The sequence below is a fragment of the Abramis brama genome, assembly GCF_963993115.1.
Source record: "Abramis brama genome assembly, chromosome: 19".
In the NCBI taxonomy this organism is placed as follows: Eukaryota; Metazoa; Chordata; class Actinopteri; order Cypriniformes; family Leuciscidae; genus Abramis; species Abramis brama.
The window spans coordinates 20,024,247-20,049,098 of NC_139981.1; the positions used below are offsets into that span (position 1 = coordinate 20,024,247).

The 24,852-nt window shown below is 36.2% G+C and overlaps 1 protein-coding gene across 1 annotated transcript in view; it reads left to right on the forward strand.

Annotated features, from left to right (window-relative positions):
- wdr27 (WD repeat domain 27) overlaps positions 1-23,054 on the forward strand; it is a 48,242-nt gene extending 25,188 nt beyond the window's left edge. Inside the window, exons 23-25 of the mRNA XM_084094068.1 lie at positions 3,158-3,260; positions 6,492-6,590; positions 21,354-23,054. Of these exons, the coding sequence (XP_083950194.1) occupies positions 3,158-3,260; positions 6,492-6,590; positions 21,354-21,419 (268 nt within the window). The 3' untranslated portion in view covers positions 21,420-23,054. The remainder of the gene's footprint in view (positions 1-3,157; positions 3,261-6,491; positions 6,591-21,353) is intronic.
- The last annotated feature ends 1,798 nt before the right edge of the window (positions 23,055-24,852 follow it).

The window sequence follows — 24,852 nt, forward strand, 5'->3', positions numbered from 1 at the left end:
ATATGTTACGCAAACATGCTGTACGTTTCACAACTGACACTTTCCTCCCAAAGGAGGTTTGTAATACCTAGAGAAAGCTATCCGCTAGCATTCCCATTCATCTCAATGGCAGTTTTTCTCCTTCCACATGACCCCCCTGAAGTACGAACTCTGCTATTGCTAAGTCGAATTCTGCCATTTTTGCCCATGAAATCACAAAATGTTTTTGAGCCAATCACCTTAGTTGTAAAAACCATGTGACTAATCACTCTTGAATCGCAGGAAAATGGTGTCATCACACTGATTGCCTAAAAACAACCTTGCTGGATAGAATATTTTTTTCACTTCTTTGAAGGATTAGTTCCAGTGGAAAAGAGAAAGGAAAATTGTCACGGGGAGGAAACCATGAAAAACACTTATGACAAAATACTTAAGATAAATGCAGGTCAAACACGGGAAACATGGACGGGAGCATATGTGAGAATTAGTGACATCATTTGTCTGCAGTCATTGACAAACTGAGGTCTGGCAATGGAGTCTTTCGGTGCAAGCCATTTTATGTGTATTTTTCCATTTTTCCAATGGCTGGCTCTTTAGCAGTGCTCCAACTTCAAGCACGTGAAACGGATTTATCTCCCCAAGACTTCATTTAAAGCACAAGTGACATCATTCCACGGGCCAAGACAAAACCTTCAGCCAAAAGCCAAGGAGCTCTGGAAGACTGAGGCTTGTGAACATCACCCTTCTCTACCTGTTCTGGGACTGTATGTTTTGCATATGACAATGAAAATGCTTCCTTTATAGGTATATAGTAGTATATTGAATTTCAGACTAAGAGGGGAGCAGCAGCCCTCTGGATTTTGAATTATGTATGAGAAATACTGAGACTCTGAAGTGCTTCATGAAGACTTTCTAAAATCTTTTTATGAAGCATCACTCTGTCTTCAGCTGCACAGGAGGTCAGGGCACCGCCGGTGGGACCCTGGTACTCAGTCAACACACTGTTAAAGCATTTTTCAGTGTTTGTACATCCTAAATTTATTTCTGTCATAGCTGCCATCTTTTAAAAAGCTTTATTAGTTATTTATAGGTGTTGGTAGTTGGTACAGTGTAAAAAGTAACTTTAACTTTAAAGTAAGTGTTCATACTGCCTTACAATTTTAAGTTTAGTCAACTTGAAATGTGGATAAATGACAATTTGGATATTTGAGTTATCTCAAGTTAAATTCAGGAAAGTTACTCCAACGCTAAGTTGTGATAGCTAATTACAATAATCATTTTTTTTACATTGTACAAGTAATTACAGGACGTAACCTACAGAAAGAATACTCAAATCAATCAGTGAATGAATATAAACAACTGCGACCTTTAAAATCGACTCTTGTGCCTCAGAGTTGATTCTTTTTCACTCAGCAGCCATCATGGCGATGTCCCAGCTTTTTTATAGTCATTTAAGTCCACCCATTGAAAAGGGTATAACCAAAGTCTGAGAGATGCTGTTATGTGGTTGTTAGCACGCTTCTATGTAGTTGCTAGAGTGTTTTAGGTGACTATTGGTGGTTACTGATTGGTATTTTCATTCTGATTTTTAAAGGTGCTTGCAGAGTCTGTGGTGGCTCTCCAGTTGGCATTCTGTTTGTTTCCGCTCTGGTGGTTGACTAAATGTGAAGAAAATATGTGAGCTTTACACAATAAATTTGTTTATTCTTTCTCTTAAAGCATAATCTTTCCTCGTAATGAGAAGCAGATTAACCTTGCCTGTACAGAATGGGAATTGAGACCCAGATCCTCAAAAAAACACTCTAGATTCATTAAGGCGTGCAAAGCAATCAGAGTGAACATAACAACCGACCTCATGTGATGAGCAAGAACCTCAGGCAAGCTCTTCCATGATGGGCCATGATGCTTTTTCTGTTGCAGTCCAAGTTATTTTAACCTGGTTATGTCTATGCCAGTTTTTTGGTTGGTTTGTTTTTTTAGCTTTTTTTTATTGCATGGACAGAAACAGCATGCTTTGGCAGTCTATGTAGTCTCGTTAAAAGAGTTAATTTATTATGGTTGTGCTTCTCCATAAAGGCTGATGCTATTGCTAGCATTAAATCAATTTATATTCCCCTTTTGTGACTTCCATAATGGCATAATGATCTCATTAGGGTTAAGCTCTACGGATAATTTCCCATCTGTGGATTTTGAAATAGCACTTTTTAATTTGTGGATGCTCAAAGTGCAGACCCTAAGTTCCCAATGAATGTGCATGTGTTTGAATGCCATGTTATTACATCTTACCCACATTGACCCAGAAAGCTGTCCTATGATTAGCCTTTAAATCTATACAGTATATATATTGACAAATGGTAGGTCAATATGGAATTCAATAAAGAAATAATTAAATATATATATAAGTATGTAATGTTACCTGCATCATTTAGCATAAACTAAAAGAATGCAGGGAAATGTGATCTAGCAATTGCAAACACAGCCCCTAGCATGGGAGTAATGAAGTGAAGCATCGTCTCACATTAGTTTACATAGTCCCTCTGGACCACATGATGAAACATGGATCCTGACTGTTTGATAGCACCTTCAGAGAAATCACTGGCTCCGGATGTGTTGCCCTACTCCACTGAATATTATTTTGTGTATTTGGACATACTTGATGTTTTCTTAGTCATCACAGTGTTCCAGAAGATGGTCCTGTATGTTGCTATGGATGAGTGGTATCTGTTAAATTAATATTTACATTCTAAAGGAGGTGATGTCTACAGAGAGAGACAAAAGAAGGCCTGGAAATGAAAAGCTGATTTTAAACAGATCCACTTTAAGGAATGATGACTTTCCTGAGTGTTTTTTTTTCTTCTTTCTTTCAGATAACCATTTCTGACATGGTCAAGTCAAATGTGAATATTGTGAATGTGTTCAAATTAGACAAATTAGACTAGAACTAGATATGTATTTTCCAGCTGATCCTATTGGATACATCTTTGAATTAAAGCATATTGGGCAAAGTTGGGCCACTTTAGCTTATGGTATTTATTTGTCAAACACTTGTATATTATTCACAAAGCGCCAGCAAACCAGTTTCGGCAGCTGCAAAAATGTAAATTTGGCACATTGTAGAATTATTCACAAAACTCAACTAATTAATATCTCTTTCTTTCTTTCTGTCCATCTCTGTCAGGTGTGTTCGCCGCTATGAGAGCCATGTTAACCGCTGTCATCACTGCACTGCGGCCTTCTCACCCTGTGGTCGCTTCATAGCTACTGGCTCGGAGGACCATTGTGTGAGTACATTTAATACATCTCCTGCTACAATGTCCTGTACCCCTCGTCTCTGTCTCTTTCAGCTGTGTTTATTGAGAATAGTTTATTCTTGGTTAAGTGGAGTGTTTTATGGTGTCATAATAAGCGCAAGGTGTAATAGAATTCATAAGACCTATAATTCATAGTGCCTCTACATTTTTCACAAGCATTGTACAGAATGTACAGCATAATTGTAAATCAGATAATCCTGTTCTGGCCCAGTGCGAACCTGTGTATCTTGACAGAGGTAATAAAACCGCCATTCAGAACCGCTGAACACCACATTTCTCACATTATAGGTAAGAACAGGTTTTGTAGTCAGTACTTTTTTCTTTTCTCTTATTGGAGTTATGAAAATGCTTTGAATATGTAAAGACAGTTTCAAATTTAGAAAAATGTTCTAGTTCAACTGCCAAAAGTAAATTATTTCTTTGTTAATAGTTATAGATAGACAGACAGACCACTTTTTTCCATTGACCTCTTTATTTCTCCCTCTCTGAGTATCTCTTATCATATCCAGCAGCTGCATCACATTTACTGCTGAGCTTCTCCATGTCTTGTGTCCTTTTGCCAGGATTGTCAAAACAATTCACTCATATGAGGAAAACAGTGGGATATCCATACTTTCATGGTGTTCTGTTGTTTAAAGAGCTCTGAGAAAAATAAATAGTGTTTTACGGAGCTATTGTCCCACTGACCTTCAGTTTTTTACTGTGGATGTTACTCAACAATTTCATGAAAAGTGACTCGCAATAGTGGGTTTTGGCTTATGCGAATGCTCATGAATGTCCTAGATTTAGGATTCAAAGAGAAATGTTTAAGATTCAGCAATATTTCTAGGTCACTAATCAAATAAAATTGATCGTGAATGTCTTTATACAGATGGTCAGATGTTCTTGCTTCCAATGAAGCACAAGATGCTCTTTGGTTTATTCTCAACATAGCTGGATAGCATGATCATCAGGTTTTACACAAACTTACCATTTAAAGCAGCCACCTCTTTTCTTATAATCCATATTTTGAACTGAATGTTTATTTTTGTCTTTTTGAATCAATCAAATTACTTTTCCACATGTGTCTCGTTGCCAGTGTGGGAGGACTGCCGTCTCTGCTCTGTTTGTGTATGTGTGTTTAGTCTTTGCTTAAGTCAGTGGAATAATATGTGCGTGTTGATAGCTGTTATTAATCGCCGGCACTGGGTAAAGCAGTTTTGAGAAGATCTCCACACCACCGCCTGCTTTCCAGTGTTTCCTGGAAGCCGAATGGAGAGAACAGTAGTTTTGTCTTGAGACTTCGATAAGCCAGATGAATTTGTTGATGCATTTTATATTTCACAAGACAATCACAGAAAAAAAGAACTTCATCGCCATCTCATTACTGCATTAATCCCAAGCCTTATTTTAAGCCATAATTAACAAATACAAGTATGATCAACAAAAAGTGATTGATTTTGATAGGAGTGAGGAATGATCATTTACCCAATCTTTGTCACTTTTCTTCAGTGGAAAATATTTATTTCTGTGTCCAAATCAACTCTGGACCCTATTGACTTTCACTGTATGGACAAAATATAGCACTGAGACGTTTTTCAAAATATTTATTTTGTGTTCCACAGAAGAAATAAAGATAGATTTGGATATACATGTGGTAGAATTTTAGGTGAGCTATCCAAAAATAAGTAGAGGAATGTCAAGAGAAAATAAATAAAAGCAAGCCATTGACCTAATTCCATTGATAGCTGGTTAAGATAAAATATTGAACATGAAGAAGCATATTGCATATTGCTTTGTCACATTGCGTCTTTTTTGGACACAGTGTCGGCAGATCTCATGGGCTTCCTATCAGTTGACCATGTTAGTTTTGCACGTGATGCTGAAGTTGATTTGTAAGTTGTTCTAGATAAGGCCATCTGCTAAATGCCTTAAATATACACATAATTTAATGTTGCAAAAACCTGTTAGCGATCTCTGGCTTCTTTCTGGCACAGAGACCCGTGTCTTTTCCAGAACACTCTCAATGTATTTCCGAGGACTGAGTAAGAAACACATGTAGAAACCCAAACAGTCTGCTGTGATAGGTCTCATGTTTTTATCTATATGGCAGATTTTTTAATGGCCGGTTTTCTCTGCCTCATATATGGCATTATTTACCTTCTCATTCATTTGTTAATGCTGTAGTGTAAATGCTGAATTATTTGATCGAAAAATACATTAATATTGTGAAATATTATTACAATTGGTAACACTTTACAATAAGGTTTCATTTGTTAACATTAGTTAATGTATTAACTAACATGAACTAACCATGAGCAATACATTTGTTACTGTATTTGTTAATCTTTGTTAAAGTTAGTTAATAAAAAATACAGCTGTTCATTGTTTGTTCATGTTACTTCACAGTGTATGAACTAATGTTAACAAATACAACTTTTGATTTTATAATGTATTAGTAAATGTTGAAATTAACATTAACAACGATTAATAAATGCTGTGGAAGTTCAGTTCATCATTAGTGAATGTTAACTAATGTAGTCAACTAATGTTAACTAATGAAACTTATTGTAACTTATTGTAAAGTGTTACCTTACAATTTAAGATAACTGTTTTATTATTTATTCCTGTTATGAACAGAATTTTATTTGAAAATAAACAATTTTATAACATTATAAATGTCTTTACTGTCAGTCTTGATCATCCTTGCTGAATAATTATTAATTTCTTTTTTTAAATCATACTTACCCTTAACATTTGAACAGTAGTGTAGCTTTGTGCTGTAAACACTACATAGAACTGAGCTTGGAAATAGTGCAGATCTGCTGATTGCTGATCTGCCTTTTTTAGCTATAAATACTGCCAAAATGCTATCAAGAAGATTCCATAGTTAGACATGCACCCATGCATACTGTTTATCTTTGTTACCCATATAGTTAGGTTTTAAGATTTCACACAGTACATTTGTAATCCCTAGATTTGCACATTTACAAGGTAACACAAATACAGCATGCAACATGAGATGGCGTGTTTGTCCTCTTCAACATTTTTTAACTTTTTTCTCTCAGACACTGAAGCCAGTGTATGAAAGTTTCTTTACAAAGAGTGTGAATGCATAATGAGGCAAGCAGCATTTTTTGCTTATATTGATGTTGATAATATGTGTTTCATGTGCTGTGCTGAGACTTCAACCTTCAACCTGTCCTTTGACCTTTCTTCCAGGCCTATATATATGACATACGCAGCAGCAACTTTCTCCATAAGCTCCAGAGACACTCTGAAACGGTCCTAAATGTGGCTTTCAACCCTGCAAATCCAGAGGTAAACAACATTAAAACAATATCTCATTAAATGATAACTCTAATTTTACTGAAACTATACCAGTTCTTACAAAGCAGCTAGTTTTAAAGTTTTAGGGCATTTTAGGCTTTAGCTTAATGACTCCAATTGCATTTATTCAGTGTGCGAATATGTGTAAGAAAATAAGACCAACTGCACAACCTAAGACTGAAATTATAACAAAACTTTTTTTGTGCATGATTTGAGGTGAATTAATTACACTGTAAAAAAATAGATGATCAATAAGTTAGGACAACATGTTTTTACATTGCTTTAATTAGTTAAATTTTCACAAAAAAATTTAAGTCAGTTTAATATAATTTAAGTTGAAATGACTTAAACATCCAAGTTGATTGTACTTAAAATTTTAAGGCGGCAACTCTTTTTTTTATAGTGTATAGGACTTAATTATAAAAATTAAAAGTAGGGAGTTTAGAACATGTTCAACCCATACTGATAAATATAAACTTTGGCAAATATCAATACAATGCTGCCTTGCAAGCACTATAATCTATCTCTATCTAACCAATTGAGCTGCCTTGCTGTGCATTACCTACATAGGCAGCTACCTACTGTATAAGGCATGATTCATTATTAATTTCAGTTATGTTTGACATTAAGCTATTGGGTAAAATAATCCATTTTAATTACACTACACAATTTTTACCAATATTTTTCAGTACTGAATTATACTGCATTTCTTTCACCTTGTCTGCAGGCTTGTTTTTTTTTTTCTATTGTTGTACATTCTGGGATGCTTCCCAACAAAGCATGCATGCTATCCTGCCTTAATTAGAATTAAGATGCAGTCACATAAGCAGATTTTTGCCTGCAAAAAAGGTCCATTGTCCATAGTGGAGTCCACAAAGTCGCTTTCTGTCACAGAAAATTTGTGAGAGAAACTTGAAGTTATATCTGCGTGGGGAAATGTTTCACTCTCATGAGATATTCCTGGTCATGTGGATTCCTGTTGAAATGACTGGAATTGTTTGTGTGTACTTGTTTTTTTGTGCTGTACTCTTGAATTTTGCTTCTAATCACAAAGACTATAAATGACAGAAAGATTATTTTCTCAAATACCTCATGACGCTGATTACAATAACATAAGGTATGAAGGTACTGAAAAGAAGAATCTCTTCGACTACTGAATGAGATTCTTTTATTACAGCCTTTCTCGTTGAGTGCAGCTGAATATGTTTTACAGTGTGTGTTTTGTCCCGCTGCCTTACTGTGGGACATATGAGAAACCCCATCTTCCTTTCACCGTTAAATGAAACCACAGAAAAAGCTTCCACAGGGGGGTTTCACGCAGCGAATCAAAGGTTGTGTGGCGAGATCGCTGTGAGACACAGCACGAGCCTCTACACCCCTCACTCGGTCCAGTGTGTCCTCACCTCAGTCCCCGGTCTCCAACACAACTCAACACATCACTCAAACGGGCCTGTTACAGCCATCATACTGCTGTTTTAATATACAGAGTCCTCATATCGAATGTTAGTCAAATACACTCCAACAAATATCTGTTTCATTGTCATGTTCACATGAATGATTTTGCCAACTGTGCTTAAGGTATGTTTTGAGGAAGGATCTGAGATGTATGTTTTGTTCCCTGGTGTATGGCTGTGAATCAAGTATATGTACTCTGCTAAGGTTGTTACTTTAGGCACAAGAGAGCTCTAAAAAAAAGTTTTTTTTTGTGTTGCCATGGAAAGCACAATATAAGAGTCCAGTGAGTTAGACCTGATATAATAAATATGGATTGAGAAATCCATCGAGGTTATGGAAGCAGCGACAGATCCTTTCTCCTGTTTTGTGATGTACATCCAAGTGAAACATTATTGAAAAGAAGAAATGTAGGGCGGGGACTTGGAACACAAAAGGAAACATTTGAAGTTTTTCAAAAGGAAACCTTTAAAGTTTTTCAATTTGCATATAAAATGAATTAGGACTGAGGTTTTGATGTTTCAAAAAGGATGCAAAACTATGGAAGCTTGTAGGATAAAGCCACAGGATAAAAAATAAAAAAGTTAATTGCGACTTTTTATCTCACAATTCTGCCTTTTTTTCTCAGAATTGTTAGTTTATATCTCGCAATTCTGACTTTATAACACGCAATTGCAAGATATAAAGCCAGAATTGCGTGATATAAAATCGCAATTGCGTGTTATAAAGTCAGAATTGTGAGATATAAACTCGCAATTGCGTGAAAAAAGTCAGAATTGCTATATATAAAGTCAGAATTGCACGTTTTTTTCTCACAATTGCGAGTTCATATCTTGCAATTCTGACTTTATAACTCGCAATTGTGACTTTATATCACGCAATTCACTTTACAACTCAAAATTGTGAGAAAAAGTCGCAATTGTCTTTTAAATTGGTTTATTCTGTGGCAGAAACAAGCTTCCATACAAAACCACCATAAAAGAGTCATAAAAGTAATCCATACGACTCATATACTGTTATATTCCAAGTCTTCTGAAGTAATATAATAGCTTTGTGTGACAAATAGATTTAAATTAATGCGTTATTTCAGTGTATTCCTCATTCGTTATAATGTAATTCAGGAAAGAAAGTTATATGAGTTTCGAACAATGTGAGAATGAGTAAATAGTGAGAGGACTTTTATTTTTGGGTTTTACAAATTAGCAATCTCACTAACCGTTTTTGATCAGCGGTGGATACGAACGTGCTGTAACCTTGGACAGTGGAACGCAGGGAGGAGAGGGTGGTAATTTACAGGGCTGTAAAATGTATTCTTTGGTTTAGTGCTACAGGACGTTTTTGCGAGGGAAAGTGTGATTCATGCATTGCAAATGTGTGGGATTTATAAAGCGCTCTGGAGTGAGTTCAGCGTGTGCTCACATCTCTGATTCTCTGGGCCATGAGAGAGAGACGTGATCGGCAGGGAGATCTTCCTTGTTGGGGAATAGATGCTCGGTCATCATCTGGTCAGTATATCAACTGAAGAGCTGAAGCTGTCTGAAGTCTTGCCTTGTCTTTGGCCCTTGGAGCAAATGATCCTCTGAAAGACTTTTGTGCTTTCCATTAAGGGATTCGGTGCATTGAAACCCCAGGGCTATGACATCTTTGGCAGACAAACTCTAGTGATTTAAACAATCAGATCAAATACTTTACCAGCATTTACAGGTACATATTTGGATAGTTCAGATTGAGACTCTAGTGTGATATCAAATACAGTGACCCAGAAACGCCACAATTACAGTACATTAATTACATTGATAACAATTAGATAACAAAATATCAAACCAAGTGGTCTCTGTGAACAAATTATGCTAGAGCGTATCTCAGAGCTTTTAATGAACTATTCCTATAAGTGCCCAAATAGTGTTTTTTGGACTAGGGTTTTTTTTAGTAGCCAATCTTCTCCACTCTGGCTGTCTTGCGTCTTGACTTTCTGACCCATGTGCCTTAGCTCAGCTCCTTTATCATGACTTCAACTCTTCCCCTGTCCATGTCACAACTTCCCAAAGCGTCTTGCACTCAGACTGACACCTTTTGGATCCCCAGCACTAGTTGTGGTGCCAGTACTTCTGCTCCATAACTCAACTATCTGTCATCTACAGAGCATTCCTTATCAGAGCGGAAAAAGTGTGTGCTCTGTTTATGAATAAGAAATGGGAAATATTTGAGAGATGAGCAGTTGTAAAAACAGAATAGCATACAGGCTACATCATGTTAGTTTATGACACTGATTTTAAAGTAGTTGTTCACACCAATATAAAAATTCTGCCATTTACTCACCCTCATGTCGTTTTAAACCTGTATTACATTCTTTGTGGATCCTCTGGCTTTTATAAAGCATTCCTGAAGACTGAGGGCATTGAGTTATTTTTCTAATGTTACCCCACAAACAAGAAAAGCAGATCATATTTGCACATGGCTGCTTTATGCTTTTGAATGAGATGTATGAGAGGAATTATTGTAAATGATTTAAAAGCATGTTTTATTTTGTTGTGTTGTTTTTTGGTTTTGTTGTTTTTTGATAGTTTTACCATTCTTCCATAAGGCATAGTGTCCTGCAAAACTCATTAAAACAGAAGGATTATAGACTGATGAGTCTAAGAAAAATAATGAGAATAGAAAACCAAGTCCAAATCTGGGTCAAAATTTGTCTTTGTGAAAAATGAGAACTTTTGTGAGCAGTCCATCAATGTGTGACCACACATCGGGCTGAACGGTATCAACTATTTAAAAGCCCATTAATGATTTACAGACATTGTGGTTGTGTAGATGACATTGATTGGTCACACCAATCACGGCTTTCTGGGGAGTCTGTATTGTAAATATAACTGCGGGTCTTGTACAAAGCCACATAATGTCATCTTTCAGAGATCCCCAAATTATTTAACTCAGTTTCATGTTAGCACATAGAAAATATAAAACTGAATTACAGGCTTTGACAGCACATGCTCTGAATGATCCATTGGAGCATCTGTTTATACGTTGGAGTGTGTGTAGGAAGTCAGGATGTAGCACTTTAACTGATCACCCTGAGCTTTTGATGGAATTACTTGTCTGAGGCCAGAAACAGATGCAGGATCATATTTCGTAGAGATGGCCTTGAAAAACCCTTCCACACTGAAGTAGGAACTCTGATTTCATGGTTATGTATTAGCCCTGACAAAAGAGAATGTCATGCACCTGCTCTGCATTAGGTGCTCGACACAACAGTATGTCTTTCTGGAATGATGTGAAAGGACATCAGTTGTTAGATTGAAGGTCTCACCATTAAAACTTGCATTTCTTTAGATCAGGAGTCTTCAAAAGGGGTCCACGGCGGTGCTGCAGAGGGTCCACCAATTATTGTTTGACCTAACTTTTGTGAGATTTTTTTAATTAATGCTTTTATTCAGCAAGAATGCGTTAAATTGATCAAAACGACAGTAAAGACATGTTTACAAAAGATTTAAAATAAAAGCTGTTCTTTTAAACAGAAGAATCCTGGAAAATAATGTATCACGATTTCCACTAAAAAATATTAAGGAGCACAACTTTTTTCAATGAACAAGAAATGTTTCTTGAGCACCAAATCAGCATATTAAAATGATTTCTGCCACTGTGACACTGAAAACTGGAGTAATGGATGCTAAAAAAAATCTGTTTTTGTGATCACAGGAATAAATTACATTTTAAAAATTTTATTTTGTATGTCAAGTCAAGTCACATTTATTTATATAGCGCTTTACAGAGATAACAGGAAAATAATAAGTAATAATAAGTTCAGTGATGTTTCATTTTTGTTTTAAAAAAGTTATTAATTTAGTTAATTTATATATATATATATAGCCGCTCTGGAATAAACCATGATGTCATCGTCCAGCTCAGTTCAGTTCTTGTATAATAGTGTCAATGCAGGCAGATCAATATTATTGTTGACTATTAAATTAAATGTTAAATTTAATGTCCCCAACTAAGCAAGCCAAGCCAATGGCAACAAAGGTGGAAAAAGGCGACAGTGGCAGGGAACCAAAACTCCATCAGGTGGCAGAATGGAGAAAAAAACCTTGGGAGATACCAGGCTCAGTCGGGGGACAGTTCTCCTCTGGCTAATGAACAAACAGTGTATGATTATGATTCAGGCAACATTATAGGTCAGAAGTCAGATTGGTTTGAAACAATCTGAATATTATCCAGTTCCATCTGGTTTAATATCAGAGTCATCACGCCGGTATGGAGACGGATTTGTTGAGGATCAGTGCTGATGAGAGTCTATTTGACACAATTTCTGCTGTCACTTCAGGGATGCGTTGTGGTCATGTCTAGGTGCAGGTCCTGCATCTGCTCTGGATACGGTCCGGATCCGGCTGACTACATCATGCGTTGTTGTCGTGTCTAGGCGCAGGCCCTCCATCTGGTCTGGATACAGCCTGGATTCAACTGATTACAGTAAACCTCGGAATAAGCAGAAAGACTAGCATTAGCGTAGATGCCATTCTTCTTATGATGTATCGAGTACATCAGGTGTTAAAGGAAGTGTTCCCGGTTCCGGCTGTCCTAATTTATGCAGCCTAATAATCATTTAACTGATTTGAATAATAGGAATGTATAATTTTCTATGTGTATGCCAGGTTAAAGATGTGTTTTTAGTCTAGATTTAAAACTTACAGAGTGTGTCTGCTTCCCGGACAATGTTAGGAAGAATGTTCCAGAGTTTAGGTGCTAAATAGGAAACGGATCTACCGCCAGCAGTCGATTTTGATATTCTAGGTATTATCAACTGGCCAGAGTGTGTCACAGTGAGTCCCTGCTTATTTTGTCTATCCACTGTATAGGGGTCCTTGACTTGAAAAAAAATGAAGACCTATGATTTAGGGCATCCTATGAGCCCAAAAAAAAAATCATACATTTTTATTTTATAGTTTTTTAACGCAGTCCTTTTGATGGTTCTGTATTTGAGTATTTATTGTCTATACCAACACATGTCTGTAGTGTCATCTCTTACCTAACAAGGTCAACTTCTTAGCTGTTTGGTTGTTTACGGGTCTGGATATCAGAGATCTTGGCCATGGCTGTTCACTACAATGGCTGATCAGATCAGCTTGTTTTGCTTTGGTAGTGCTCTTTATTTTTCGAGTACACACAGCAGATGTTCAATTATAGCCTGTCTGTTCTTGAGAAGGAAATTAAATGTCCTCTGGAAGAAGTCTTCAGCCATCACTTAAAATAATAATTCACTCAAAATTATATCACCCTCTTGTTGTTCCAAAACGATATGACTTTTTTCTTCTTCTACAGAACACAAAAAGAGCTATTTTTGAAGACTATTTTTCATTCTCTTTTCCATGGGATTGCAATGACTGAGAACTGAAGCTTTTCAAGCTTCAAAAAGGATGCAATTGCACCATAAAAGTAGAATATACAACACAATACAGCTGTCTTCTGAAGCAGGTTTGCATGAAGAACAAACCAAAATTAAAGTCATAATTCACTGAATCCTATCTTCTGCCCTAGCTCTTCTTGCATTCATGAAAGTACAGACCATTTCATGAGAGAATCGTTCTTTTAAGTTGAATCTTGATTAATCGACCAAAAATGACTTATGGTGCTTTTGCTTCATTTTGGAAGCTTAAAAGCTTATTTCCCCACCTATTTTTGGGGGGAAAATATAAACGCATCTTTGGCTGTCTTCATTTTTGGCAGTCTCCTATCCACAGAGTGGTTCATTGTTCATTCGCTTTGATAGGTGTAATCACATCCAGTCCCATATTATGTCTTAAACTCTCCAGCGTGAATTAGTCCTTGTGTTTTGAGCTGGTATTAATATGCACATGGCCTAGGGATTTGCATGCACTGTTTTGCTCTTTTTCTTTGTCCTGTTCCGAACTCTTATTCATTCAGATTTCCAAGACTGGAAGTGGAAAGTCTTAGTGGTCGCTGTTGTACTGGCTGAGATACAGAGATCTGTGAAGTTTAAAAGCTCAGTTCATAAGTCAACATGCATTAACTCTCAGGTCTCGTTTCATTCAGACATAGTGGACAATTTTTAATATGTACTCCATCAGTCAAATCTGCATTTATTGTTGTTACTCACTCAAAGAGTGAAGTATGCTAGAGTTTCTTTCCCAAAGTGTTTACTGCAACTCGGCAATTCTTCTTTGCACTAGATGCTCTTTATAACATACAGTGGCCTTAAACCATAAAAGTGCACTTTTCAATTTCATCCAAACATTTTTTGGGGGATTGGGTTGATGGATGGATGACAGATAAACAGACAGACGGTTCCAGATTAAGACAAAATGTATTTGGGCACTTAGTGGAACATAGTTGCGAATTCATACAGTACATCCACTAAAAATCACCATTTGGGACAAAAAAATGTTATTATAAAAATGGCTCAGAAAAATGAATTTAATATTGAAACCATGCTGAGCAGCATTTGGTTGCAATGCCACTTGCTTTGATATTTTGTTATATAATACAATGGTATTCAGACATTTTTATTTGAATTAAGTGACCAAATACTTTTGGAGGCCACTGTATATTATTTCTGCACATTGGGCTGTATTTGTCTTTAAGTTACAGCACATGGACTTTGGAAGCTATGTGTGACGAGAAAGAGTTATATCCTAAGGCAGAGGCCGGATTTTATTGCATAAACAGCTGTAGCTGTATCTCTTGGCTGCTTTGTGGTCATAAGTTTGGAGAGATCCAGTGCTATGGATGCCATGTTGCATAAAACTGTACAGAACCCTGAGGTCATCTTTTCAACTTTGTATTCTTTCACAATGTAAATTAATAATTAAAATAAATGCTTTACAATATATTTGCATTCTTACAATGGGCAAGCATTTTGTGATGTTGACATAAAATGTATTTTTATGTTATTTATTTTTTTATTTTCAATTCCTTATTTTATATTTATATATTTTTATTAAATTATATTTAAGAAATACATGGTCAGCGGTGGTTGGTTGGGCACTTTATATAATTTACAATGAGGTTATTAGCCCATTTTGTGAGGCAGATGCTCACTGTAATGCTTTACTGGTCTCTGCCAAAGGAGATGTCATCCTCATTCCAGGACATTCTCCTGTTTTAATGCATTTCTGGTGTAAGATTCTCCTAACAGTCGCTTTTTCCACTGCTTATACAATTGTCTGTCTCACTAAGTTTTGTAATGTAAAGGAATGTGATGTCAAAAAGTAGCCTTTTGTGTTTATGTTTGACCTGTTATGCACATAATAACACATGGGAAGATATTGCAGCCAGTCCATGTAACCTACTTTTGTTTGTTATTCAGCCACTTACAGAAGTTCCTATTGTAAATAGTCACTGTGTATTATGTTTAATTAAATTATTCAAGTTAAGTTCCTCTTTTCAAAACACTGGCTTTTTGAGTTATTAGGACATTTAAGGATGAGTCATTGCTGGCAGATAATAAGTCATTTAAACAGTGGTTTGCGCACATGAAGATATCAGTGTGTGACTCACACCCTTGCCGTCCAAATAGCACAACTACTATGTATAATTCTGAAAGTATAATCCTTGGCCTTGATTTCTCCTACTTCAAATGCTCTCAGTTTTACCACCTAACGGGCTTCAGAGAGTGAGAGAGACTTTCCGTTCAGGCAGACACTACCCATAAGCCAAGTCTGAGACGTTCTTGTGGAAGTTAGTGCAGAGGTGTGACCCTTCTGTGACATTTACAGATGTGTGATATTGCGCAGGTTCTTTGTTCTCCAGAAGGGTTGCTTGTATCTTACCTATGCCTTTTAGGGAAGAGCAACAATGAGAACAGTACTAACAGAAAATCAATGCAGGTCTGCATACTTGAAAAGCCCTCAAATGATAGTAAATCATTCAGCTCTCCCTGTCTACTTGCTTAAGTCTTTCTTTTGTGATATTTTGTATGATTAAAGATGTTAACATTAATTAAAATAAAATAATTAAAAATAAATATCCCTTCAACATTTAATTTAAAAGTTGGGGGAAGAAATTAATACTTTTATTCAGCCAGCAATATTAAGCAGCACAACTGTTTTTCAATAATGATAATAATAAGACATTTTTCTTGAGCAGCAAATCAGCATATTAGAATGATTTCTTAAAGATCATGTGACACTGAAGACTGGAGTTAAAATGGTGTAAATTCACCTTTGCCATCACAGGAATACATTTTAAAATATATTTTAAAAGAAAGCAGTTATTTCATTTGTAATAATATTTGACAATATTACTGTTTTACTGTATTTTAATCAAATAAATGCAGCCTTGGTGAGCATAAGTCTTCTTTCAAAAACATAAAAAATTCCAACTTGACCCCAAACTTTGTTAAGAAAGGAGAGACTTTTTTAACAGAATTTATGGGATAGTTCACCCAAAAATGAAAACTCTGTCATTAATTACTCACCCTCATGTCATTCCAAATCCGTAAGACTTTCATTCATCTTCGGAACATTGATGAAATCTGAGCGATTTCTGTCCCTCCATTGACAGCTACGCAACTGCCACTTTGACACTTCAAAAAGTTTGAGATCGTAAAACTAATCCATATGAATTGAGCGGTTTAGTCCAAATTTTCTGAAGAGACTCGATCGCTTCATATGATGAACAGATTTAATTTAGGCTTTGTTCACATGTAAACATTCATCCACTTACACATCAGTTATGGTAAACGGAAGCTCAAGCATGTTCTCTTGAAGTGCAAGAACCAATGAGGTTCATTCTCGTGTGTTACGCAGCACGTTTAAGCTTCCGCAAGAACCAATGAGGTTCATTCTCGTGTGTTTCGCAGCACGTTTAAGCTTCCGCAAGAACCAATGAGGTTCATTCTCGTGTGTTACGCAGCACGTTTAAGCTTCCGCAAGAACCAATGAGGTTCATTCTCGTGTTTCGCAGCACGTTTAAGCTTCCGCAAGAACCAATGAGGTTCATTCTCATATTTCGCAGCACGTTTGAGCTTCCCCAATAAGCAATGAGGTTCATTCTCGTGTTTCGCAGCACGTTTGAGCTTCCGCAATAAGCAATGAGGTTCATTCTCGTGTTTCTCAGCACGTTTGAGCTTCCGCAATAACCAATGAGGTTCATTCTCATATTTCGCAGCACGTTTGAGCTTCCCCAATAAGCAATGAGGTTCATTTTCGTGTGTTACGCAGCACGTTTGAGCTTCCGCAATAAGCAATGAGGTTCATTCTCGTGTGTTACGCAGCACGTTTGAGCTTCCGCAATAAGCAATGAGGTTCATTCTCGTGTGTTACGCAGCACGTTTGAGCTTCCGCAAGAACCAATGAGGTTCATTCTCGTGTGTTACGCAGCACGTTTGAGCTTCCGCAAGAACCAATGAGGTTCATTCTTGTGTTTCACAGCACGTTTGAGCTTCCGCAAGAACCAATGAGGTTTGTTCTCACGAGTCAAGCAGGTTCGGTTGAGCTTCTGTTTATGTTCACTGATCAATGTTAATATGTGAATAAAAGCCTAAATTAAATCTGTGCATCATATAAAACGATTGAGTCTCTTCAGAGTTGGTTTTACGATTTCTTTATGAACTTTATGAAGCGTCAAAGTGGTAGTTGCGTGAACTGTCAACAGAGGGACAGAAATCTCTTAGATTTCATCAAAAAGATCTTCATTTGTGATGAAGCGAAAGTCTTACGGGTTTGGGACAACACAAGGGTGTGTAAATGATGACAGAAATTTCATTTTTGGGTGAACTAACCCTTTAAAGACACACATGGAGTCTGTAAATTTTCACATTTTCTATGCTGACTTTTGGGGGTAAAATCTGCTAAATGGATTAAAATATGATAAAACAGATAACAGTGATGTCCTACATTTTTTATTGGTATCTCAAAGCATTACCAAATCAAAATGTTTCATAAGTGAAGATGCAAGGGATGGAAGTTAAGTTTAATTAAGGGATTCATATGAGGACAGGGATGGTGATCTGACCTAAATAGGTCTGTCTTGAGGTTGCATTTGAATGTGTCTGGAAAATTGCTTTTTCTTGACAGCTTTGGGAGCTTTTGGGCTGTAACTGTAATACAGACTGAAGAGGCTGTCAGGCCACGTGTTAACAGTATAATAAGTCATTCATCTTTGGATTCACAGTGTGCATCATGATTTAACAGTTGTTAACTCTGTATAATTCATAAATATATACTGTATACACTGTATTGGTATACTAAATCAATTCTCTCATCCAGTTTTTCCTAAGTAAAGGCACCCACACACTACAAGATAATCTGGTCGATTTTGGGCCTCGTCCTCCGACAATCCTAGGTAAAGTCACGATTATCTTGAAGGTTCTACAGATTATCTTATCAGATATTCCTGTGGTGTGAGGTGTGTTAAGAGTGATTGAATGTGCTTGGAAGAACATTTAAAAAACCTTTAAGTGTGGGCCAGTCTTAAGAAGCTTATTTCTATGGTAAAAAAAAAAGTGTGAGCCCAGCAGGATGGCATATTTTCCTGCTTGTATAACTCTTGTGGCTTTGGGCAGTGGCAGTGGCTCTGTCAGTTTGCTTTGTCTCTGCTCTCAGCTTTTCCCTCTGAAGGTCAACACATTTTTTGGAGACACCTCTACTGACACCCGCCCTAAAGCAGCCAATTTAAAGCAACTCACTGTTATGCCAGGCTATTATTGGCAGAAGAAGGATGGCATGTAATATGTGCTCATAATTCTAATAATTTTTTATTCAAAGACAGGTTTAGAGATACTGAGCAATTAAATTGAGTAATTGAGTCTTCAAAATCACAGCTTCAGCTTCAAGGATTTTCCCTGTGACTTCAGGGTAATTTGGGATTTAAATGGGATTTTAATGAAAATACAGGCTTTTCTTGGGTCACTGCAAACATAGACTAAATGACTAAAAGCTTTATATCCTGAGGAGGCTATTCTAACCATATTAAATGATCCCCCTATGAGCTAAAAAACAAACATGTAAACATGTCTACAAGTTATTTATTCTTCAGCTTTCTTTTTGAAGCTTTGATTTGTGTTTCTTCTTTCCTTAGCTTTCAGCCAGGGAACATTGCAGTAAATCAGGTTATGAAACCTGCGTCAGAAAGTACAATATTTTGCATTCTGATTTATCGTTAAGCTGCTTGTAAAACCATTTAGGCTTAGCTATACTCCTATGGTAGAAATACTCAATGAAAGGAAGATCAGGATACATGGGACAGGGAATTCTTCTCTAATAACTCATTATTTTTTATGTAGATTTTATGACGGATACTTCTTTCTGCCTTCTTCAAAACAAAAAAAAACATCTCATCCAACTCATTGAAATCTTCGTAAATAAGTAATAATAATACTGTGCTTTTTTATTTTGCTGCTTTTGCTTTAATATCTTTTTATTTTATTTGTTATATTCAACAGGTTACAAGAGAGATTTTTTTGAATAGTTTTTTATTCAGATGAGCAAATCATGAAAAAATGAAGATGATTGTTGTTTCCAAGCCTGGAAACATTAAGAAAATCAATACAATCTTTAAAAGTCATGGAAATGTCTGTAGTCAATTTAATTTAGCTCAATTGGTAGCACTTTATTTAACAGTCCTGTTCCGCATGTACATGCTATGCACTTATTATATCAATTACAATAACTGGGTTATAACTAGGTACCTATCCCTAAACCTAACTTTAACCCTAATCTTATATTACCAGTACTTTTTTGATAACTAAGTACTGTAAAATAAAGTGCAACCACACAGTTTGTTAGAAATTGTGAGTGTAGTCTCTAGAAACTTATTTTAAAAAGGACTGGGAATGATTAACAGTTCTTAAATTTCTACTTGTGTATTTAAATGTACAAGAAAGAAGACTTATAATCAGGCAACCTGTGTTAATATTAGAAAAATTTTCTTGCACTGGGAAGACCTGATAAACGGACGCAGATGTAGCATTGTTTCTGCTTCCTAGTAACATTGGTTTTGCTATGTTTCACTGAACCAAGATATGCTGTTGTTGTAATGGTAGCTATAGTAACAGGACAGTGTCATTGTTTGTCTGGAGCTGGTGTGCTGCTGGCGACTAATATAATAACATAATATATGCTTGTATATACTTGTGTACTGTATGTTCATTTTTTGTCCTTCCTTGTTGTTCGTTTTTCATCTTCGCTTTATGTTTTGTGAAGCATTATTTTGCTTCGCTTCAGCTGATATCCATATGACTCTTGTATTGTGTGTTCATGCATTTTGGGGGTGGAGCAATGAAGGGAGGGGGGTGTTTGTTTGGGTTGATTTCAAATATCAACATTGTTTCTCAGAAATCACTTACTGCACCTTTAAATGTACAAGGACAATAATATGTACATGGGTAAACACCACAGTGAAGTGCAACAGTAGTTTAAACACTATTATGAAATTATTTAATTATATAATAGAAAATTAATTTAGCATTAATTGTAAAAAGAGTTGAACAAATAATGAAATGCTTAATTCAGGTGATTGCTCTGACAAAGCATTTGCCGTGTGGAGATGCTCTATCTCTCTGTGTGACTGAAAATGTTTGGAACTGAATATGTTTTTTATTGATTTTCTTTCAAATTCTTTTCAAATTTGTATTATTTAACTTTCAAAATTGTCTTTCAAAATACTTTACTGTGTGTGTAAAGGCAGGTATGTGATATTCTCTGTTCAGAACGCACTCCAGGTCACTGCCAAGTTTCATGTCACTCTGTAAAACCTGACTGGACAATTTCCCACCTATGACAAAGCAATGAGGTCTTTGTTGCTACCCCAAGTCTATAACCCTCCAGGCACCATGTGTTGGTTAGATCCTTCACCCTGTGAGTCTGCATGTCACAACACACTTCTGAAGTTTTGCTTCTGATTTGTGCCTGTCAAAACGTTAAAAGATATAGAGAGTCAGTAGAAAATCCAGAGTTGGTAGGATTTCAGTAAACAAACTGCTGAATAAATGGGGTTACATAACTGGCTAATTGTCTTCAGGAGAGCACAATTCAAAGTGCAGGACATAAAAGCTTCAGAACATTTTTATTGGCAAATATAAATAAATGAAAACCATCAACCCTTTAACTCTGTCATTAAGATGGCAGATGTGTTGTTATGTTCCTGTTTTGTCTGTGGATTTGCTTTAATAATTGATCACGAAAACTATGCCATTGATTATGTGATTATTTTGGAATTAATAACTGCATAGCACTTTAGTTCATTTGAATCATTCAGGACCTCAATAGAGTTACAATAGAGAGTTTTATCATGGACTAATTCACGCTGCAAGAGGATGTTTCATGAGTGAAGTCTTTTTTTTGTTCACAGCTGTTGACTGGAACACTCGATGGAAAACTGGCTTTGTTTCATCCGGCCGAATCTCTTCTCCCTTAAGTGTGGAATTTACCCTATGGCTCAGTTCTTGCCCCAAGTCCACCGATACTGCAGACTAATGAAAGTCTTACATCAGTCGCATTGAGATGCTGGCGTGCCACCTCTGAGACCTACATCATGGACGGGATCTGTGATTTCATCATTTCAGCCGCTGTTGACAACCTACAGATGACACCCTCAGAGAAAAGTCCATTTGAACATTACATAGCAACACGTTCCCATGCACAGATACACATACACACACCATGCAGTATTATGCGCTGGTTCATCTGATATGTAATATTCTTTGCAGCAAAAGGATATTAAAGTAGACCTACTTTACAAATTAAAAAATACTTTTTTATATATACTTTACAATTTCAGACCCAAAGTGATTCATTTTTAAAATGTTTTATCTGTGTGTTGAATAACAGCCCATTTTGCAGCAGTTTGTAATGAAGAAAATGAAATGAAGATGGATATAAGGATATCATGTTTAGGTAAGTTTGTTTTAGGTTTGGTTCCGCATAAATGAAATGCTATATATCCGAGCCACTTTAGCCTTCTCATTATCTTTCAGTCGGCTTCTCTCAAGAATCAACAGTAGTATGAAGGCGGCTATAATTGATGGAGTACATGTATGCAAGGGACCAATCATGATTCAGGATGTAAATGGAAGTAAGAAAGAAGGCTATTGGCAATTTAGGGCTAGATATACTAACACCTTGCGCCAGTGCAAATACTCTTCTGGTGTCAGGAATTGACTAAAGACACGCATTTAAAATTAGTGCTGAAAAGGCTTGGACACATTTTGAACACAAAAAAGCACGTCTTAAACCAGACTCTAATTTGCGCTGCTCTTGGTAGATTGTGATTGTGTCATTATGGAAATTATCCGGCTGTGTCTGTTCTTTAATTTGTCAGTAGATCATGCGATCTTTCCAAAATTAAAAATAGACAGCAGACTGAAGACTGACATTATCTATGAAACAAATTTTGAGTGACCTCTGTACATTAAATGGTTTGGGCTGAATTATTTGCACAGTTTAAAAACATACGGTTTGGGGTTTAGAACAAAAACCTCACCAAGACGTGGTTAGATTTTTAAATGCAGAGACAGGATGCTCATCTGAAAGCAATACATGTATTGTGTCTATCTGGCGCCAATAGATGTTCATGTAAGTGATAGAGAGTAATGTTGAAGTCTTTAATGATGGGTGGTGTCCACTACAATGGCTGGCTGCATTTCTGCACCAATAACTTTTCTGAGGTCATTCAGTTCTCTGCCCGTTTAGAAACCTTTAGTAGAGCATGTTCTACAATAGCTTATATCGACTCTCCTAACTGTTAATGTTATACCATTAAAATCTAACGGCATTAAATAAGTTTGCATAAAAATGACAAGATATGCATTCATTTTACAACAGTATATGAAATACCAAGATGAAACTGTTAAGAAAAGTACACTTTTCAATGTTTTATTTTGGCACAAGTTCTAAACGTGAATGGAAACAATTCAGCAGTTTTTTGTTCATTGTCATGAGCCATTACAGGAAAACATTTTCAACCCATGACTTCAAGCAATAGCTGAGGAAGTTATGCAGTGGTTTCACGTTTGATCTTTACTTTTGAATTAAAGAAAAACAATAACGCTTCAACTTCTCTCTTATAATTGGGTTTGGCTGCTTTTCCTAAACAAAGAAGCTGTTCACTTATAATGCTAAACAGAGCGATGTCTAATATGGATGCACTTAACTACCTCATGATAGCCTGTTTCTGTGAATAGTATGTGTGCGAGCTGCTTTCAGAGACCTCATTTTTAAAGATATGTTCTTAACGGCTCCAAGTTCATGACAGGATGCTGCAATCTTGCTTGGCAATATGTGAAATAAGCTGTCAAAAACAAATGGAGAATAAATTGAAATTACTGAATTGGCCACAATGTTCCTATTCCTAATGTTCCTAATGTTCCTAGAGCTCCCAGTGTGGACTATTGATTTAGTACAATTATTAATTGTAAAAACATCAGAAAGACGATAAACCAGTTCTTCATTCGATCAATTGTTCAAGACCTCTGTTGTCTTATAAAAAATGCAGCTGTCCACGGCTTAGTTGGCATTCTCAGTCCAATTAGACTTACATTTAGATAACCCGAGTGCGCATGGAAAACATCAATGTCGCATTAAAGACTTTTGTTTTGTCCACTTCATTGTCTTTAAAGATTGTTCCAGGTTTATGTGATTTGTAAACTGTTTTTGGTGCGTTATTTCCCTAACCAGTTAACAAACTAAAGGACTCAAGAATAAAACAGACTTTCCCACATTAGCTGAAAGTTCATTCAAAGGATGTTCCTTCAGTCTGTCAGAACAGGATGTAATTCATCTATTGTTGATGGGGGAGAGAGAGAGGAGTGATTTATCAAAGGAGGTGTACACATATTAATGATGAGAGAATGACAGATTTTTATGTGTGGGTTTGCTTATGCATGGCTCTGGCAAAGACAATTTTATTTATTTTTAAGTTCATTTTCATGTGCTAGATCTTTGACTGTCAGATCCATTTCATTCATTTTATATGCTTTTTATTTTATATGTTAGTATTTTTATTTGTTTTATAACACTTTACAATAAGGTTTCATTTGTTTACATTTAGTTAACATGAACTTAAAAGATCTTTTAAGATCCAAAGTTGTATCTGTTAATAGTTAATGCACTGTGAACTAACATAAACATGAACATTTTTATTAACTAACATTCACAAATGTTTTATGTGCTCATTGTTAGTTTGTGTTACTTGAATGCATTAACTAATGTTAAAAAATGAGACCTTTTTGTAAAGTGTTTCCATTTTATATTGGGCAAATTCAGGTTGATTGGGACACATTTTGCTATCGAGATGACTGGGGAAAAAGTGTCCTAATCAACCCGAATTCACCCCTGTTTTTTCTTGGTTATGCAATTGTTAAGGGAACACTCCATTTGATCATTCTTCAAACATTAATGGAACAACAAGTAGTAAAATTTAAAAAACAATAGACGAACGTCCAACTAAAACGCTTCAGAAAAAAACACTGCATGTGCTATGTATAAATAATGTTTTTGTAAAAAGTTTTTGAAAACATAAAGACCAAATGAAGAAGCTGTTGTCTGCGGGTACATGAGCGCTGGAGCTCACATCTGCGAAAGCGTCTAAACAAATTGTAAAATAGAAGCTATATTTATATATGAGTCATATATTTGGGGTCTAAATAACTCTTAAAACTACATTAGTGACAACAACATTGGTATTTGTAAAAAAAAATATGGTGGATTTGCTCATCCACCATGACAGTCACCACAAGCAGAGTGATACAAACGGTGAAACGGTTCCAGTGCTGATACTGTGTGAATATCGCACAGCTGGAAAAAGATCTCAGCCAATCAGATTCGGGAACCAAAAAGAACTGTGTGTGTGT